Source organism: Micromesistius poutassou (genome assembly GCF_964030765.1).
Source record: "Micromesistius poutassou genome assembly, chromosome: 18".
Taxonomy (NCBI): domain Eukaryota; kingdom Metazoa; phylum Chordata; class Actinopteri; order Gadiformes; family Gadidae; genus Micromesistius; species Micromesistius poutassou.
In genome coordinates this window covers 14,992,716-15,013,826 of record NC_140288.1, presented here as the reverse complement: position 1 = coordinate 15,013,826, position 21,111 = coordinate 14,992,716, and the positions used below count along the sequence as shown (strand labels likewise).

General features: G+C 45.4%; 1 protein-coding gene across 3 annotated transcripts; it reads left to right on the top strand.

Moving 5' to 3' along the window:
• Positions 1–147: 147 nt before the first annotated feature.
• Positions 148–20,641, top strand: golga2 (golgin A2). 3 transcript variants are annotated; one of them, XM_084482906.1, is made up of 27 exons: positions 148–220; positions 1,294–1,443; positions 2,693–2,839; positions 3,188–3,225; positions 3,839–3,902; positions 4,283–4,345; positions 5,048–5,128; positions 5,509–5,547; positions 5,689–5,751; positions 6,024–6,117; positions 6,377–6,483; positions 6,981–7,039; positions 8,206–8,347; positions 10,159–10,248; positions 10,773–10,880; positions 11,117–11,204; positions 11,553–11,695; positions 12,451–12,669; positions 12,963–13,076; positions 14,726–14,950; positions 15,351–15,450; positions 15,800–15,891; positions 16,519–16,810; positions 17,170–17,334; positions 17,687–17,793; positions 18,128–18,299; positions 18,686–20,641. In XM_084482906.1, the coding sequence occupies exons 1-27, from the start codon at positions 173–175 to the stop codon at positions 18,964–18,966; spliced, it is 3,291 nt and encodes a 1,096-aa protein (XP_084339032.1). In that variant the 5' UTR covers positions 148–172; the 3' UTR covers positions 18,967–20,641. The 3 variants fall into 3 exon arrangements, with proteins under 3 accessions (XP_084339032.1, XP_084339033.1, XP_084339034.1); XM_084482907.1 differs by lacking the exon at positions 2,693–2,839 and adding an exon at positions 2,056–2,124; XM_084482908.1 differs by lacking the exon at positions 2,693–2,839.
• Positions 20,642–21,111: the final 470 nt, after the last annotated feature.

Genomic DNA, 21,111 nt, shown 5'->3' with positions numbered 1-21,111 from the left:
CGATTGCAGTGTCATAACTTGCAAGCAACATGGACAGGGTACAAGTGACAACACCAGTCTAATCTCCAAGCCAGAGATAAGTGATGGTATTTGCGCCATTAGCGGTCGGAAATAGTACTGCAAGCAAATCCAAGTTGATGACGTGGTTAGGTTCGCCAAGCAGTCGAACAGGATGGCTGACCAGAGCAGGCAAATTAAACTCGCTGCGGCTAAGAAAAAGGTAAACTATAATCCAATTGAGTGCACATAATGTGAGGGATATGTACTACAGTTTACTCTGTTATGAGGGTTTATGTTGTCAGCGGTTTCTTTCATTGGCGGGGAAGGGTGTTGTCATTACACGTCCCCCGACCTCTTAGCTGTCGCCCATCCCGTTTTCTCCCTATCTTTGCGCTTCCAATCCGCAGGATAGACCGGTGATTGTTTTGGGCCTCGATAGCATTACTTGTGAGATTAACAGTTTGCTCACTATATATAGTTCGGCGTGGCACATCCAGGCTCTTTCCTTGATGTTTTTCACAGCCAGCTCCTAACCTGGCTCTTGAACTGTACTAGTTAGCCAGAACTAATGAACGTTAGCCTTGCTTGCTAATCGGCTGTCGGCTGGCTAAAATGCCCACTGTGACGCTACTTTAGTATCTTGTTAAAGAATGATAATGATGTGCTGTCCCCCATGCTGCTGTATCTGTTCGACTGTTCTTCTTGTGTTTCGAACACTGACCAGCACGAATCTCACTAAGTCACGGGAGGCAATGTAACCAAGTTATTGAGATGTGAATAAATGTTTTGACAGCTGACACCCCCCAGACCCTGATCTGTCAATGTCCCCCCTACTCATGCTGGCCGTGTGCCCGTCCAGCCAGTGGAATGGCCTTGCAGATAGTTTGAATAACTAGTCAACAAATGTGTTCAACCTGTCCCGATGAGTAGTCGTGTTCATAGGCTAGCACGTAGCGTCCCACTAGTAAAGAGCTGTCATTTCTACTAGTCATTCAGGGGAAGCCCCCTGTGCTGACCGCTGTTTCAACCTGCATCATACAATAAATAAGAAAATAAAACAATGTTTTAGGTCTTGATTTTTTTTTTTTTAAGTGATACAGGAATTCCGTTGACAAACTTTGTTCATTTACTTTTGTCCATCTTATCAACTAGGATCATGCAAGCCTTCTTTCTTGAGTAGTTTATCAATCAGTCAATTGTTGAACACAGCTACAGTGTGTAAAGCAACTTCTCTGATATTTAAATCAACCCTAAGTGCCACATTCTCTTGCCTCTACCTCTCTCCTATATCAGCTGAAAGAGTTTCAGCAGAAGAGCTCTCCTGTCAGTGGAGGAGGAGGAGAAGAAACAGGAGGTGGTGGAGTAGGAGCCAAAAAGAAGAGAAAAGTCAAGGGAGGGAACCAAACCGATACCCCTTCGTCGGACAGGAGCACGCCGTACAACGTATGTTGCAATGCCTGTCTCTATGTTGTATGGTTGATAACGTCTATCTGATTTTACCTGCATTTTTGTACCTGTCTGCAAACATTGTTTTGTTTTGTTTATTCATTTTCCTTCTTTATCGATCAGAGGCCTGCTTTGTATATTTTCTGTGTTCCTGTGAGTTTTAATCCAGGGCAGCGCAGATAAAATGCACTGTGTACACGCTGCACAGGACTGCAATTACAGAACTTGTGTTTCTTCAACTCTCTCTGTGCAGATTGAATTAGGGCCTTGCATCCACATGACATTTTGATTAAATAATGCAGATATTTCTTTGCTAAACTATTGTTTCCTCAGCAGATCGCATGTCCTTTTCCCTTTTTTAAATCAGAGACTGCAAATCTAGTTTTAGGAAATGTTGAGCAAAAACCAACAGGCACGGCCGTGGGCGGTTATCAGTGGGAAAAAACCCACTAGTGGAACACAACAGTAGTGACTGCCCCCCCTTAGAAGCTCTTCAGCCCTGTCTTTCCCCTTGAATCTGTTTCTGCTTGCCACTTTCTCAGTACTTCACTACGTTCTTTTCGCTACCCTTCACCTCAACCTATGTCTCCCCCCTCCCCCCTCTTTTAGTTTGACAATATTCTAAACGCTCTTCATCAGAGCAATGGAATAGTCCTGCCTGCCAATGGCAAATGTCAGGTGAGCTTCTTTCTCTTTCTAACCTGCATTCTTTCTGTGTTTTCTCTGGCTGTTCTTTACCCCCTCTGCCCCAACCCTCCAGCTCTTCGAATTCCAGTTGCATGTGAATCAAATTTTGCCCAAACTCTAGATACTGGCATGTGTGTGTGCTGTGAGTCTCTCCATTCATTCAGAGTTCAGCTTCTGGATAGTAGATGTGTGTAGCAATTGGAACCGTGTCCACAGGCATAAGATTGACAAGTTGGGAGATGGCCAGTTGTGTTGCATGGCTGTTATCTGATATCTGCAGGGTATCTGCTCGGTGGGAATGGGATCGAAAAATATTTTCTCCTTCAAGCATTTGTTTGAACAGTTATGTATTCTGTAATCACTGAACCAACGTTTTTTTGTTTTTATTGATAATATACATTTATTTGGTGTTGATCGCAACACCAGTGCATTATCGGTTTGTCTATAATAACAAAGTGTGTGTGTGTGTGTGTGTGTGTGTGTGTGTGTGTGTGTGACTGACTGTCTGCGTATGTGCTTGTGTGTGTGTTTGCCTGTGCCTGGGCGTGTGTGATCCCAGGCCTATGCGGAGGCTGAAACCAGAGTGTCTCCAGTACCCCATCTACTGGAGGACCCAAAGGGGGAGGCTGTTCATGGCGTGCCTGTTTCTAACACCTCTAGCACCATTTCTACTAACTCTGAGTCTGTCAGGCACAATGAACTGCAGGTGTGTGTGTGTACTTTGTCTGTTGCTTAATCACTGTGTCTGACCGCCAGTGTTGGCACGTCTGCCATTGTCCACGGCTTTGTGTATTAAGGGATCAGACCGGCCATCACTCTTTATATTGTCTGCTATCCTTCGTTATGCATTTGGGATGCAATGGCTTTGCCAGTTCATTACCTAGCCTTCCTCCGTGTGATCAAAGTTGAATGAGTCATTCTTTGCATTAATTGTATACAGTGTGTAATTATGCTTGTTGTCATTTGAAGACCTGTTTTCTCTGGTGCACATTGGTGTTGTCAAATTTTCACATTGGATTTTCTGTTAACCCTCTGCTAATGTCGTCCACTACAGAGCTATCCTGATACCAATGGCAACGGAGTGGATAAAAGGTGGGTCAAATCTTCACACTCCCTTCAAGCATTCAGGTGGTCTTCATCATACTCCTGCAGAAAAACACAAACACTTTCTGTATTTATGTTAATGCATACATTTATAAATGATGTGTTTGCAAGACATATTTGACTTCAGACTTAAGATGGGTATTGCCTGTGATGGTGATGATGCTGTGTGGTTTCTTTGATGCGAAGTCCATTGTGTACAACCCGACGCTGGTGTTGGAGTGCAACTCATTCAACTGCAGCATAATGCCATGCTATCCTTGAATCAGGATTTTCTGTTCCTTTGATACTGTTGTCCAATATTTATACAACACAGTCAAGACACAATAACATGGCTGTATTATGATATGATTTCCGATGAAAGCTCTTTCTTAATTCTTAACTCATCTTACATCTGCATGGGGTTTAGTACAGCATCACAATTATATTATTTGTCATCCATGTTTGATATTGTATCATTAGAATGTCTCAAAACCATATGTCGTATGTAGCCATCCCTCTTGATTGTAAGGTAAAGTGAGGCAACATAATATACAGAATACATTTAAGACAGCAGCAGCTTTAGGATGGAATTTGCATGTTAATTATTTTCTGTCTCTTTCAGGCCATTGTCCTCCACAGAAAGCCTACGACAGCTCTCCCAACAGCTGAATGGTCTTGTGTCTGAGGTAGCACATCTAATCTCTCTCTCTCTCTCTCTCACTCTCTCTCTCACTCTCACTCTCACTCTCTCTGACACTCTTGACATGAACTTTGTGACTTTTTGTGAATTTACTGCATGCTTCATGTGAAAACAAGCATGCAATGATTATATATTTTTAAAGCCAACACATGTATTCCATTAGCTTTCAATTAAAAGCATAATGAGGTTAATTTAAACAACATTAACACATTTCATCCTAAACAGGGGTATTCTGGAGAATGTTTTTGTATTTTATTTTGCCTTCTTTTGCTTTCAGTATCACCTGTGTATTTTCCTGTATATTGTAAATTGTTAATATTGGACTGAGTTCAACATCTAAAGTATTTGTGTCTTTGTTCATTTCAGTCATCCACAGCATATGTAAATGGAGACTCTTCTCCTTCACCTGTCAATGAGAAGGAACTGGAGGTACGTCAGCATTTTCAATTATCCACTAATATACCTTCAGGCTTTAAAGTCTATCATTCCAATTCATCCAACATATACTCAAGTCTAGGATCTTAGCCTCTTTCAATGTCTTACATAGAGTAAATGTATACTGCAAACTTTCATTGACATTTTATATATTTTTTTGGAAAACATTCCATAGGTCTTATTGTTTATAGTGATAATGCTTTTCTTTGTCTGCTTGAAGTTTACCAGTAGATAATCTAAATTATCCACACAATTTACAAATTAGTGAGCCTTGGACACACTGCATTGTTCTCCTCTGCCCACCTGTGCCTATCACCATTCATGGACAAGCTAAAGCTTGCTCTGCACTGCCCCCCTCTTCTTATTTATACACTGATGACGGATAGAGCTGCATCGTTTTGTATGTCTCATGTTACACTTCCCATGATCATTCTTCGATGTGTACTCAAAGCTTTGTCTTGAGCGTCTGACTCAAACCCATTCAACATTCTCATACATGGAAAATAGATATTGGGATTATCACTTATCTTGGTAATGGCAACAAATTATTATTTTTATTCTGGTAGCTGCCATTTATTCAGTGTTCCTATTCTTGTGTTGTGAATTTGTGTGTGTGGTGCACCTTTTTATGATTTGTGTTTTGCTATTCTTTTTTTGGTATTGTTTTTCCATCTTGCTGCTGAATGCATGTGATAGAGTCGTAACCAGGAGCTGACCGCCGCCCTGGACTCCAGTCATCTCACAAACTCTGAGCTCAATACACAGCTAGATCAGCTGGTAAGAAGCTGTGTGTGTGTGTGTGTGTGCTTGTTTGTGTGTGTGTGTGTGTGGGGGGGTGAATGTTGGTTTGGTTGAAACCCTTAACGGCAAGATCATCTCATGTTTTCTACCGTTCATCTTGTTTTTGTGTCTCATACATGCATATAATATAAAATAAGCACAAAGCATTAGTATGTGTTATTCTTGCAAGCATTGTCCTTTTTTTTTTTCATCTTTGCAAACTGACGACTCAGAACCAAAAACTCAGAACCTCAATGCTTGAATGAATCTAAATCTCAGTGCAATGAACCTTTGCGCATATCTGGTGCATTTCTCTATTAACCACATCGGTGGGTATAAGATCCCTTTTGATCAGGTTTATTCCACTTTTCTTACAGGCCCAGCAATCTCAGGGTCTCACAGACCAACTTCAAAAGGTAAAAACAAAAAAACAACATGGGTCCGTTTGTGTTTTATATCTCGTTCTTTTCTGATTGATAAATTCAAGCTGTATTACTCAGCAGAGAATTTTTCTTCTTCAAATATAAATTCACTGTGTGTTCCTCTGTGATCCTCAGGAGAGAAAGGAGTTTGAGCAGAAGTCTTCGAAGGAACAAGGAGCCATGCGTGAACAACTGCAGGTACTTCTTAACACGCTGCCGTTGCTTGGTCAGGTCTCCAAGTCAAACACGATAAACACAAACTCGACCAGCAATAGTAAACTGTAAAAAACGGTATATAAAGGTTTAAAATCCAAACCATGTAGACTGGCCACTGTAGGAATACAGTTATTAAAATCCCGGTCGGAAAGCTTCCTCCACACGCGCAAATTAGTTTGTCTTTGATAGAATATCTCCGTAATGAAACCGGACACAATGTCTTGATATCTCTACCTCTCCATCTATCTCTCCAGGTTCACATTCAGACCATTGGTATCCTGGTATCAGAAAAATCTGAGCTGCAGACTGCACTCCAATACACACAACATGCTGCGCGACAGAAAGCAGGTGTGTGTGTGTGTGTGTGTGTGTGTGTGTGTGTGTGTGTGTGTGTGTGTGTGTGTGTGTGTGTGTGTGTGTGTGTGTGTGTGTGTGTGTGTGTGTGTGTGTGTGTGTGTGAGAGAGAGGATTATATATATATATATATAATTTTATTTTGCATTTGGGCAAATAAGATGTTTCTAAAAGGCTGTGTGTGCTCCTTGCTAGCTCAATATGTTAATATCTGTGTGTGCCTGCTTCTGTGTCTGTCTACTTATTTCTCCAGGGGAGGCAGACGAGCTTAGTAACCGTCTCCAGAGCACCAAGCAGAGGATGGCTGAGCTGGAGAGAACGCTGTCATCCGTCTCCACACAGCAGAAACAGTTTGAAAAGGTAACGCTCACTCCCACACAATCACCGGGATTTCTTCATTATCCGCAGGAATATCGGCAGTACAGCTGGGTGTGGCCGAGGTCTGCAGATTATCTGCAGGCTTCCTTGAGGAAGGTGCCCATCCCCTCCATGCTCCTTAATAAAGTGTCTGATAGGGATGGGAATCTTTCGGTATTTCACGATTCAGATTTGATTATTGGGCATCTGTTTAAGATAATGTCGTTTTTTATTTTTGAAAAATGGATGTCAACTGATTGCAATAATGTCAACACACCTAATCAAATCAAGAGTAATAAAAAAAAAATAATAATAATAATTCACTAATTCCTAGTGTCTGAAGGCACTGTCCAGGGATGTCCATATCAGAGATATGACTCAAAAGCAGCTGAACCTAGCGTAGTCAACCTCTTTCAAAAACATTGGATATAGGATTGTGCGAAATAGTGTTTTTATTTTTCTCCACTTGTTTCTTACCGCAGTGTTTTCTCTGTCTGTAGCACAACAAGGATCTAGAGAAGGAGAGAGACAGCCTGAGACTGGAGGTTTACAGACTGAAGTAAGTCACTTAAGCACTTGCACAACAGGAGGCCATATATCCTGGTTTGCTAGGAGTGCCACAGCAGTAGACGTTACAAGTGTGTCGCTTTGGCAAGCTTTTAATATTAGACTCCATTCCCTCTGCTCTTTCAACAAGCTAAATCAATTTAATTAAAACTGTAATCCAAAGTATGAAATTAGTTTTGAAACTCATACTGCTGAAGGTCACATTGGTAAACCAACTGTGTTTTTTTGTAAATTGTCTGTGGCCATCACTTTTTCACTGAAAAAGTACAAAATTACAATATGCATTATTTTGATACTGCATATTAAGCAACTAATAGTGCGAGCAACTGCACGCACTATTAAGCAACTAATGAATGATACTACTATATGTTAATAGTATATGCAACCATGTTTTGCTTCATGTTTGGGTGTGATCTCTGTGATTAAGTTGCTGGGTAATGTCTGCATGTAGCTGCATTGTAATTATTCCCAGTCTGTCATATAGTTACTATTCAAGCCCATTGCTTGTCTTCATCTTGTAGCTGCTGCACCAATTCTCCTCTTTAAGCCTCTTTACATAGACTGAATACGTGGCGCTTAAGCAAAGTGTTCTCTGCCCCTTTTCCAAACATACCGCGTTGTCTGAACACACGCCTGCGCAGGAACTTCCTCGTCTTTGATCATCAAAGTCATCAAAATCATTTGAAACGCAGTTGTTGTTTCTTTTTTCGTCTTCTGTGTGTCGTTAGTTCAAGAGACCTCACCCCTGTAGAGCCAAAATCTCCCCTTCACTGTCACCAGCTCTTGACACAAAATGGACCATATCAGCTGCAGCTCATGAATACGATGTGCTTGTGGACTCAAGCAGTGCTTGTAGTTATGCAGTTTGTGAATAATTATGAATTCTCACAAAAAATGTGTTTCAGTCGGGCTGAGTCAGCGATATTTTCATTATTCCACGGTTTGCATAAATGTTATAATGTTGACTTTTTTGATGAAGAAAGCTGGTAATAAATCACGTATTGCTGAACCGCACTGCAAAACTAGCTTTGTGTTGAATCACAGATATATGACGATGCACATATTGGCATCGTCAATGGTCGTCACTTCATGGTCACGTCGTGTGCTGGGTCAGGGTATGCTTGGTGTGTTGACACTGTTGTTTGTGTGTGTCTGCAGCAGTGTCAGCGACGAGGCGAAGCAGCAGAGCTCGGAGCTCTCGGAGCAGCTGAAGCTGAGCACCCAGGAGAACGGCGCCATGCGGCTGGACCTGGAGGAGCTGAGCAAGAGGCTGGAGATGAGCGACCTCATGCTGCAACAGGTGACAGACACCGTCCAGGGCGAATCACCACCATGGATACAAACGAGGATGGTTTACAATGGTTTATAGGGTTGTTTTAGTTGAGGCAGATTCTGTCCAAAGTGTCCACAGTCAGTACTTGTACATGCACAGCTTAATCCGATTAAAGCCATAGTTCGACTATGCTCCTCAATTGGACAACTGCAATTGTCCGAGTATCAATTGTCCGAGTATAGGCAAGGCAAGGCAACTTTATTTATATAGCACTTTTCATACACAAGGCAGACTCAAAGTGCTTCACATATAAACATTGTCATACAATAAAAGAAAATAATAGATAAGTAAAAAGTAAAATAGAAATAAAATAAAGGCAAAGTTTAAAAAAAGATTTTAGAAAGGCAAAGTATACATGGAGGTGAGAAAATCAATTCATTGGCCGAAGCGTGTCATGCACCGGTACGATAGGTGGTGCTGTACCCATTTCAACTAGTGGTAGTAGAGCCACCAGCTGACCTCTTTACATCACCAGCAACAACAAACTCAGGCGGCATTCGAGAAAGATGTTTTCAGTAGACAGCTGTCAGTTCACTCCGGGTCCATGTAATTTCTCAGATGCTCCATTGTTCTGACATACAACCGAGAAGTCGGAACAATGGAGCGTCTGAGAAATTACATGGACCCGCAGTGAACTGACAGCTGTCCCTCATACGGCAACAATCCCTTTCTTCTCTATGGCACGTTTCAATCTGGCTTTGACTCTCTGAAGTCCAAAATTCCTTTCCCCCAATTCATTCTCCACCATGGCCGAGATACCCCCACTACGAGACTACTTGTTGTGGAAGTACCAGAGAGTTGGAGAACCCGACTCAGTCTTTAATATTCATAATATCAGAGAAAACCTTTTGACAGATGTGCCGAAGTTACTACTTTACTTCATGACCAACGTTTAGGAAAACATGTACTTTTAATTCAGCCTTGGGTGAAATCGAAGCGTAGTGTCTGTGTGCTTCCACCTGCACTGAATGCATGCCATGCGTGCTCCTGTGGCCGGGGATACACTTCCTGGGGTAACTACATTGGCACGACACCGGCTTCCTCCATCTTCTGTGCCACCTTTTTAAATAAATCGCCGTTTCTCGTTTTCCAACGGCGACAACAACACGACTACCGTCTCCTTCTACTTCCGGCTCACGGCCCCCGGAAAAGATCTCGAGCATGTGCAGAACACATAATCGAATTCCAATTCGATTGACCGTATACATGCACGCTTAATGTGACTAACAATCAAATAATCTAGGGGTCTTAATCCAACTGAGAAACCCAATTCGATTCAATTTTAGTCAGACTAAGGTGTATACATGCATCTTAATAATCCAATCATAGTCGGACTAACCCAATAATTCCATTTTCTTGAGTGTCATGTAAACGCACTGACTGTGAGTCATGGCTACATGACCAGGTTCAGGTGAAATAAAGGAACGGAACTGTTACTGGGTTCTTCATGTGCCTAGTAGGTGAGCACAAGAACCAAGAAATAAGTTAAGAGAAATGTTTGGTTTCTCCTTACTTCCTTACTATACATTGAGTAAAAACACTATGACAGAGTACATGTGATCAACAGAATAAATGACATACTTAGTTATTTAGAAAGTTGGCCGTTTAATTGTTTAAAAGCACAAATTCTGACTGTTCTCAGCCTCCCTTGAAGAGTGCTTTGAGTTGAAGCATCTGCTCAATGAGTCACTGTATGACATTTTGAGGTTATTATTTAATCTCTGTTACCATTACAACAGTGTTTTAACAACACCACCTGTTTGTTGTTTGTTGTCTAGTTTTCCAGTCAGTCTGAGCCGTCCACAGCCAACCAACAGGTCCAGATGCTACTGGAGGAGAAGCAACATCTGGAGGCACACACAAACCAGGTCCACCATCAACACATTTCTTCTTTATTAAACCTTTACTCTAACAGGCTAGGCCAATAATAATTACTGGTAGATTTTATTGTGAAATTCCTACTCTTATTTCTCTTGAAATAGTCATATAAAAAAATGATAATAATATTTTCTTTGTGGACTTTGTTTTCTGGATAAGCATAGAAGTGTCAATCCAAAGCACATGGAATTCATGATGCCACCACTGTTGTCAAGGGAACCCTTACAAGTGACTCCTTTTCATGTAATCTTGAGTACCGTAGCCTTCTCCGTCGTCCATGCAGACCCTTCTATGTCCCTGTTGGGAAATCTTTCATCTTGGGAAAGTCTTGCTTATTAATGGACTCCGTTCCTTGTAGACTTCAGATGTTTGTTGGATATAAATAGACATCCACAGCTGTTGCTATGGAGAACTTGAGCATTGCTTTGCATGCACAAAAGTAAACTGATCATAGTCAACCTAAGCGACACATTAATAGGGCGATGTGTTGATGTGAATGTTTTGGTTGGCCTAGCTGCTGGAGTCCATCGCCCAGCTGCAGACGGAGAGAGATCGCTATGCTGAACAGATCCAGGAAGAGGGCCGTCTCTGGAAGGACAAGACAGAACAACTGCTGACCCAGGTAGATGTGTAGTGAATCGTATATAATACAAGGACATCCTCACCCGTCAGTGAATAGTCCCACAAACACACAGCAGTTCATGTTCAGTTTGACAATGTGCGGTTGGGAATGTAATGCCTTGTTGAGCAATAACCTACTTTGTACAATGTATGACTGACTCAATGACTGTACAGTGTTTGGGTCTATTGTGTTTTTTAAGGGTTTTCATCATCTCTCTGTTGTTGATGTGTTTGCAGGTGACGTTAGTAGCGAAGGAGAGAGACAGCAACATCAATCAGGTCCAAGAGTTGGAGTCCCAGGTTGCAGAATTGAAAAACGCTGCCGGTAAATAATTGCCAGAAATGTTTTTCTATTTCATTTTTGTTTATTGACTATTTAGTTACTTGAGGCAAAGCAATACTTACAGTTGCATGTTTTTAAGAAGCAGGTTGGGGGTAAGGGCATCTTGCCCTTGGACTTGTCATGCTCTTTATGGACATGACAGTGGGTTAGAGGAGAGAATAAATAACACGTAGCTTAGGAGTGCAGGTCGGAATCGATCCCTGGGTGCTACCAGACGTATTGATTACATGGTGTAGCCACACATGTCTGGGAACTGTTTTTAGAGGAAAAGTTTCAGTTGTCCATGTTTCTTCTGTTTGTGTGCCTAACGTCCTCCTTCCCCTCCACCAGCGTTGCTGTCTCAGGAGCAGCAGGCGCGGGACCATGCAGTCTCCCAGCTCTCGGGGCCCTCGGAGAGAGAGGTGGCTCTGCAGGAGGCCCTGGACAGCCTGCACCAGGAGAAGGAGGCCCTGACTGAACAGTACCAGGCCCAGGTAGGTGCCCCGTTCTCTCAGCAGCAGTCCTACTAGGTTACAGCTGAGCTTCTGAGGCCGTCCGGAAACCCAACCACTGGAAAGAGGCGGAGCTACGCCCGTACAGACGTTTTTCGAAGAGTGTCCAGAGAGGATGTTGCAGATTGTATTAGTGTTTGTTGGCTGTTGTTTGGTCAAAACAAATGGAATGGGGAAAAAAAACCTTTCACCCAGATTTGAGGTAGCCTACTGTCAGACTTTAGATTATGAATCTACAGTCTGGTTTATGGGACTACGTACCTTGTGGCACAAACACCTGGCTGTTGAAATCACTCATCGCTCCTTACACTAATGCACACGCTCTCATGCACTCAAGCGCTTTCTGTTAACCATGTCGATATTGTCTGTCTGACAAACTGTGTTTAATGTGAAGTTGTGGATGTCTATCCCTTATGTTTGATGTATTGTTGACGTTAAACTGAGCTTGACTTCCATGCTGTATGAAACCAAAATCACAATCTTATCGTCGTGTGGTCAGTGAAAGCGACTTTCACAAACAAGAGGAGGATTTTATAAATTGCTCCTCCTAGCAACGGTAGCGTTTCTGAGGTCCTTTTGAATTGACTGAAGTCCTTCTGCCGGGTCCTTCCTCCCTGACCCCGCCCTCCCCTCCCTGACCCCGCCCTCCCCTCCCTGACCCCGCCCTCCCCTCCCTGACCCCGCCCTCCCCTCCCTGACCCCGCCCTCCCCTCCCTGACCCCGCCCTCCCCTCCCAGCTGCGGGACAACGGGCAGCTGAGCCGGCTGTGTGCGGAGCAGGAGGCGCGGCTGGGGGAGCTGGAGCGGCAGCAGGAGGGCCAGAGCCAGGAGACGGAGGACCGCCGCCGCATGCTGGAGGACGTGCAGTCGGACAAGGCCACCATCAGCCGGGCCCTCACCCAGAACCGCACGCTCAAGGACCAGCTGGCCGAGCTGCAGAACGGCTTCGTCAAACTGGTGAGGCTCGCCCGCGGCCCAGCGGTCAAAGGACTTCTACTTAAGGATTACCGTCATTAACGGAGTATTTGAACCAATTGTTTAATCAAACTAAGGTTTGCATGACTGTCAATCATTTGAATTCATTTCTTAGTCACTTACATTTTCTGTCCTTTTTAGCATTGAGTCTTAATGTCTCGTTGATTAATAATAAGAAAATAAATAATAATCATAAAGTGGGATAGAATACATAACTTTTTGCAAAATGAGCTCCAAGCCGCTCAAATATGTCAACCGCTCTGGCCTTCAAACAGACCAATGAGAACATGGAGCTGACCAGCGCCATCCAATCAGAGCAGCACGTGAAGAAGGAGGTGGCACGCAAGCTGGGCCAGCTCCAGGAGGACATCCACAACATGAAGGAGCAGGTGAGGACACACACCACAGCACACACACACACACACACACACACTCACCACAGCACACACACACACACACACACACACATACACACACACACACACACACACATACACACACACACACACACACACACACACACACACACACACACACACACACACACACACACATACACTCACCACAGCACACACACACACACATACACACACACACACATACACACACACACACATACACACACACGCTCACCACAGCACACACACACACACACATACACACACACACTCACCACAGCACACACACGATGGACACACAGACACATGGACACATGGACACGGAGATACACAGACATCATGAATAGACAAAAGTTTTTAAAAATTGTCATAGTATTAATTAAAGAGAGTGGAAGAGGGCGAGATTTTGAAACTAAATAATAATAATAATAAACCTCCCTGTCTGCTCCCCTCCTGCCTCACTGCATTCCTCTGCTGTTAAGAAGTGTTGCATCTCACACACGTGTGATTGACAAGTCGGCACGTCGTACTCCCCAAGCCAATCAGGGAAGAGATGTCCTGATTGGTCATGACCAAGCTGAGAGCGGTCGTTAATCTAAATTGCCTCCTGCAGAGAAGGTGCATTTCACCCACTAGTAGCTGATGGGTAGCAATAACATTTGTAACAAATGACACTTACAATTACACTAAAATTACAATTTGAATGATTAGGGTTAGGGTATGATGTATGCACATTACTGTGCACACATCTTTTATCTTTCTGGTTCTGATTGGCTCAAAACGTTATAAAATACCGATAACATTTCATTTTTGTAATAATGCGCTGCCAATCTAGTATGTTAGCCTGGGTTGCTTGGCAACCAATTTGCTCCTGGGGCAACTAAATTACTTGACATAAGAACGATGATAGTAGGGTAGGAAATGGGTCCTTAGCCCAAGTGAAGGAGTTCAAGTACCTCAGGGTCTTGTTCGTGAGTGAGGGTACGATGGAGCGTGAGATTGGTCGGAGAATCGGAGCAGCGGGGGCGGTATTGTGTTCGCTTTACCGCACTGTTGTGACGAAAAGAGAGCTGAGCCGCAAGGCAAAGCTCTCGATCTACCGGTCGATCTTCGTTCCTACCCTCACCTATGGTCATGAGGGATGGGTGATGACCGAAAGGACGAGATCGCGGATACAAGCGGCCGAGATGAGTTTTCTCAGGAGGGTGGCTGGCTTCTCCCTTAGGGATAGGGTGAGAAGTTCAGTCATCCGTGAGGAACTCGGATTAGAGCCGCTGCTCCTCTGCTTAGAAAGGAGTCCGTTGAGGTGGTTCGGGCATCTGGTAAGGACGCCCACTGGACGCCTCCCTTGGGAGGTGTTCCAGGTACGACCAGGTGGGAGGAGACCTCGGGGAAGACCCAGGACTAGGTGGAGAGATAAGCGGATGACGACGATGATGATGATGATGATGATGGTGAAGAACGATGATTTGTTTTGAATAAATTATTGTATGGGGCTTTGTGTTCATTTTGTGAAATCATCCTAGGTATCCATAGTAACCGATTTGCATCATGCCCAACGACGGCCCCCTAGCTCTTCTAAAATCACTTCAAACGACAGCCTCTCCTAGCGTGTTGCTTAACTGTGTCCCCACCCCCAGCTGGCCCTGAAGAGCCAGGAGTCCCAGGCCCTGCTGGAGCAGCGGGACCAGGTGGTGGCCCACCTGCAGCAGTACTCCTCCGGCTACCAGGCGCTGGCCTCGGAGCGGGAGCAGCTGCACCTCCAGTACCTGCAGCAGGCCCAGCTCATGGACCGCCTGCAGCACGACGAGAACCAGGGCCGCGTGCAGCTGGAGATCAGCCACCAGCAGCTCAAACACGCCCAGGTCAGAGAGCGCCACCCAGGGCTCTGTCTCTGTCATAGCCGGGTGTTGTTTTTAAAACTAGGGTTTGAGTGGAGGAAAGTCACCTCAGGGTCACCTCGGAGTCAGGGGAAGAGGATAAAGTACTGGGTGATTGCGTCAGGTAAAAGATTGTCTTAAGATTAAGACTGAGGTTATTGCTTTGCTGTGGAGTTTAGGTATTGGAGTATGACTTTAGATCCTTAACTTTTATGTGTTGCAGCTAAAAATGTCACTAATTGTCAGGGCGTCGAGGGCTTTGTCTTTTCTGCCACATTTTCCTGTTCATCTAGTAAACTCATAAAGCAATCCTGTAGGTGTAGAGACCCACAACGTACCTATGGTGGCTGAGGTTTGGCTTACTCTGTGTCTGTCCCGTGTGTAGGATCGTCTAGATCTACTGGTGAGAGACAACCAGCAGCTGCAGACTGAGGTGCAGGATCTCCTGGCGAGCTCTTTGCTCAACAGCTCCCCCCGAGACCAAGGTAAGGGCAGAGTGTATTAGCCTTCTTTTAGCTGCTACAGTAGCCAATGCATTGGATGGATATACACACACATTGGTCAGATGTCTGTTTATTTAGATGAATAGCAGTTGTGTTGGGAGTTTCCCGGTCTGAAAATACACTTTTAAAGCGGTTTTCTTTAACAACATTGTTTTAAGCCATTGTTTTAAAGATCTCGATTGTGCGGCCATTAAAGTAGCTTACACATGCCGTTGAAAAGACAAGAGCAGGATTTTATCAACTGCGCCTCCTGTTGTCACGCTATAGCAACAATAGCATTGTTGACTTCGATAGCACAATAGATATTATATTTGTTGTTTGTGCTACCTAGGAGATGGAGTGGAGAGTCTATCCATGCAAGAGAGCCCACAGGATTCCCCCTCCATTGTCATCCCAGAAGACTTTGAGAGCCAGAAGGAAATGGTAAGAAGAAATTGTCTCCTATTGTGTAAATGTTCGAAGTCTCAGAAAGATGTAATCCATCTTATCTACAAAATATGGACCATTCATCACTAAACAAATCATCTCCTCCCTCCTCACCTCTTCCTCTCTCTTACTCCATCACATTCATCTCCCTGTTCCTCTCCTCCTCTCCTCCTCCACATTCATCTCCCTGTTCCTCTCCTCCTCTCCTCCATCACATTCATCTCCCTGTTCCTCTCCTCCTCTCCTCCATCACATTCATCTCCCTGTTCCTCTCCTCCTCTCCTCCATCACATTCATCTCCCTGTTCCTCTCCTCCTCTCCTCCATCACATTCATCTCCCTGTTCCTCTCCTCCTCTCCTCCATCACATTCATCTCCCTGTTCCTCTCCTCCTCTCCTCCATCACATTCATCTCCCTGTTCCTCTCCTCCTCTCCTCCATCACATTCATCTCCCTGTTCCTCTCCTCCTCTCCTCCTCCACATTCATCTCCCTGTTCCTCTCCTCCTCTCCTCCACATTCATCTCCCTGTTCCTCTCCTCCTCTCCTCTTCCTCTCTTCCTCTCCTCCATCTCTCATCGGTCAACTCCCCCTCCTCCCTACCCCTTCGCCCCGTCCTCCTCCAGGAGGAGTTCATCCGGGGCGTGGTGTCCCAGCTGGAGGGGCAGCGGGACGAGGCCCGGAGGCAGCTGGAGGAGGAGCACCGGCTGCACCTCGCCACCCGCCACCAGGCCTCTGCCGCCCGGGCTCTGGAGCACCAGCGCCACCAAGGTCACCACGGCGACGACGAGCATCACCACGGCCACGACGATGGCCATCACCTTGACGACGAACACAGCCACGGCCATGGTCACGGTCACGGACACGGTCACAGCCACGAGCCACACGACCACTGTGACCACGGTGCTGAACACACAGGTGGGGGTTCAACAGGACGGAGCTGAACCGCTTCGTCTCCAGTCTGTGGATGGGTGGATGTGCCAGATTGGTGTATGTGCTTGTTTTGAATCCACCTTTTAAGTTCTATGAAGTATGAAAGGTTCAGAGCAGGACGGCGGGCGGGTTAGTTGTGTACAAGAAAGAGTTGGGATGGGTGAAAAACATTTGATTTTGAGGAATTATGCTCATTAAAAGGGTGAAGAATTAAACCAATTATTTGCGTGGGCGTGCATTATTGGCATGTGCGGCCCTTTTGGGAACTGAACCGATGGAGTTGATAATAATGTACATTGCATGTGACATCATTAACGTAGGCTCCCTCTCCTCCCGTCCACCAGGGTACGCAGGGGTGCCGGCAGAGGTCCATGAAGCCCTGCGCGGCGCCATGGAGAAGCTGCAGCACCGCTTCACCTCCCTGATGCAGGAGAAGGCCGACCTGAAGGAGCGGGTGGAGGAGCTGGAGCACCGCTGCATCCAGCTGTCTGGGGAGACCGACACCATCGGTAGGTCCCTGGTTCAACGACCTCTTCGACCCCTGACCGTCTCCCTGTACACATCTCATGAGCACCTGCTCCTTAATCACTACTGTTTAGAGTCCAGGGTGACTTTCTCAAAGAAGTTTGTGTAGACTTTGAGGATAGAACCCACCAGCTTTGGACTGGGAGTGCGAACACTCCAGCCACTACGTTATTGTACTCGCCACTGTATTACATCTGTATTCCTTTTGAGTCGCATTGTATCAAAAGTATAAGTGTTTCTTGTGGAGAAATGAAGACTTTAGAGGCGGTTGATATTGAGACAACCATCATCTGGGGAAGCACAGAGCAGTAGTGATCTTTGGTGTCGTGTGTCCAGGGGAGTACATCGCCCTGTACCAGAGCCAGCGGGCCATCATGAAGCAGAAACACCAGGAGAAGGAGCACTACATCACCATGCTGGCCCAGGACAAGGAGGAGATGAAGGTCAGTCAAGATGTCATCCAAATACAGCGATGTACCACCCCCCCCAACCATCACGTTTACCATATCTAACATTGACTAGACTTTTGAAATGATGGCTCAAATTACATATCATACATTTGACTGATTATAAGATGATTATATAATTATATTTATCATACAGTTTTTAGTTATACTCAGCCAAAAGATAATGGATGATAAAAAATAATAAATTATAAAAAGAAGTGGCGAAAAAAAAGAAAAGCGCCCCTTCCCTCACCCACTCTATGAAATAATTCAAACCCAGCCATGAGCTGATGGAGACTGAAGGTGACCCTGATGTGGCCCTGCGCACTAGGCCAAGCTGTCTGAGCTCCAGAACCTGGTGATGAGGCTGGTGGCGGAGAGGGACGACTGGTGCAGCCGCTACTCCGCCGCCGTGGCGTCCGGCCCCGCCAACCCCGACCTGCTGCCCCCGGGGCAGAACTGCACCCCCGCGCTGCACGCCGAGCACGGCGCCGACCACACAGGTAAAACCCCCGCTGTAAGGGTTAGGGGGGGTAGGATGGGATTAGGGTGTTTGACTCCCAGCGAACAAGGCTCTGGGTTGGACCTGGATGTCTGCAGTGAGAGGCTTCTGGTGGAATCCTTGCGCAAAAAGTAAAAACAACACTGCTTCAGATATTAATGGTCCATTTTTTTATGTTTATAAACTTGCATTGAAGCAGGAAATTCTAAATAGAGCTTGAGTTGTTTATTTCTGTAGTGATCTCAACCAACTGGTCTCTTTCTCTTTCTCTCTCTCTCTCTCTCTCTCTTTCTCTCTCTCTTTCTCTCTCTCTCTCTCTCTCTCTCTCTCTCTCTCTCTCTCTCTCTCTCTCTCTCTTTCTCTCTCTCTCTCTCTCCCCTCCTGCAGACCCCATGGAGGTGATTCCCCTCACCGACGCCAACCCAGGCACGGACTCCACCTCCTCCTACTCCCAGCAGCACCACCACCACCCAGCGGCCGACCTCCAGGCCGCGGCTGGCCCCTCCACCCAGGAGGACGGCACCACGCGACAGATCATGCAGCTGCTGCAGGAGATCCGTAACCCCCAGGGGGCCTCCCGCGCCCCGCCCTTCCTCGGGGACAACCCCTGCATCCCCTTCTTCTACCGGCCCGACGAGCAGGACGAGGTCAAGATCCTGGTGGTCTAAGACGGGCGTGGCGGTTAGGGGGGGGGACAGGAGAGGGATAGGTGTGTGTCTCTCCGTCCGACCGTGCGTGTGCGTGCGTGCGTGTGTGTGTGAGTGAGAGTTTGCGGGATGTTGCGCTAAACAGATTTGGGGATGAATCTCTGGAATATCTCCCGCCCTCCTCTTCCTCTTATTCTCCGCCCCAACGGCTACTTAAGTTACTTTCCTCCTCCTCTTCCTCCAAGCGTGTCTGGAAGGGACCCGCCCCTCTTCTTCTCATCGCTCTTTGTCTGCGTGTGTGTGGTTGGGTTGTGTTAAGGAGGCAGTCCGTTTAAATATCTCCTGATGCTTTAAGTGACTTGATGTGATTTGAAACTGTCTACTCCAGCTTTAAAAAACAAAAAAACGACAACTCAAAAGATGGCGTCTAAATCTGGATGCGTTGTCGATATCCCCTTCACATGATCCACTTCCATCTCTATACCGGTGAATATTAGTCTGAGATGTTTGAGTTGTGTCCCCCCTCTCTGAACACGCAGGTGCAATAAAAGTGTCTCTTCCTTCCAGAGTCGTGGCTAACGTAGAGCAGAGAAAACTCTACGGCAGGTTTTGTGTTTGTTCCACGGGGTCCTGCTCAGACCTGCCCTTTTTACATTATTGTCTCTTCCCCCCCCCACTCACATACCAAAACGCAACTTGTTGAGTTTGAAAGTATATCGGCAATGAACTATATAGCGTATAGCTACTGTGTTGTTAACATGAGGAGGCTGACGATGATGAAGAGGCCAAGAGAGACCAACACTTGGGTCCATGTGAAAGACGTAAAGTGTGTCATTTTTGTTCAGTTAACAAAGCAAGCCGGTCAACATTAATGTTTCTTTAGACCGTTTACCGTTTCAGTCAAAGTTGCGAGGAAGTGAATAATGTGAACCAGGACGTAAGGGTATTTAGACAACTACCCTCTTCGTACAGTCATAACCCCCAAACACTAAATGTTTTTCAGAGTAAAAGTATGGAAGTATTTCAAGGGGCTTGTGCCATTAACTACCCACCAATTCATTTTTCTGGAGTGGGGAAAATGACAATTGGTTGAGTGGTTGCTAAGTAGATGGATTCATGTTAGTATCCTGTGAATTGGAATATTAGAACTCATAATAACTAAGAAATGTACATACCCCTAGGTACTCCCCCAGGCGTGATACAGGTCATTCAACAGCAGGAATTTCAGTTACTTCATGTTATGGGGTCTTCATGGGCAAGGGGGATCCACAGCTATCGCTTCTGTTACGCGTTGCTTGTATTACATATCAAAGATGACTTCATTCATGACCTCCACGACTGGAATCGAGAGTGTGATAGAGCGAGAGTGCTGTGTTCATTTGTTTTGCGCGGTGCATGTTTGGGTCAAATCCAAAATATTTCTTCCCATTGGCTGAAGTTGCATCTGTTGAGCTTAATTTTATTTTTCATTCACACTTTCATTTTTTTCTCCTTCAAATGATATGAATATAATTGCACTAGAAATTGTACAGAGCTTGTTGTCACGGTTACTGCCCTTGTTCCGGGCGGGGTTCCGGGCCGGGGTGAGGACAGTGGTTCCGTAGGAGCGGTCCCAGTCCGGGGCTTCTCTGGGTCTGAACTTCATGAGGTCCTGGGTTTTCAATACGGCACACTCAGGCTGAGGGTTCGACTGGAAAGTCAGATTGACGTTGAGGTTGTGTGTGTGTGTGTGTGTGTGTGTGTGTGTGTGTGTGTGTGTGTGTGTGTGTGTGTGTGTGTGTGTGTGTGTGTGTGTGTGTGTGTGTGTGTGTGTGTGTGTGTGTGTGTGTGTGTGTGTGTACGTGTACACAGAAAGGATGTGTGTAAATATACAGGCAGGAATTTGAATAGGCCTTTCAACGCATCTTTTGTTTTTTGTTTTTGTCTTCAATTCCGGGGATATCTCAATCCAAATTAGTGAACAAACGAATGACTTTTTACCAAAACACGTAACCCAAGTTCAGGATTTGTGATGTTGGAGAGCATCTGGAAGCGCACTAATTGGCTGTGAAGGAAAGCGTTCATATATACGCCACTGACGTGACCTAAGTAATAGAATAACGGGCATTGCGATTCATTATAACGATTGATGTCAACGTTTATTTATAATGCTACAAAGGTGTAAAT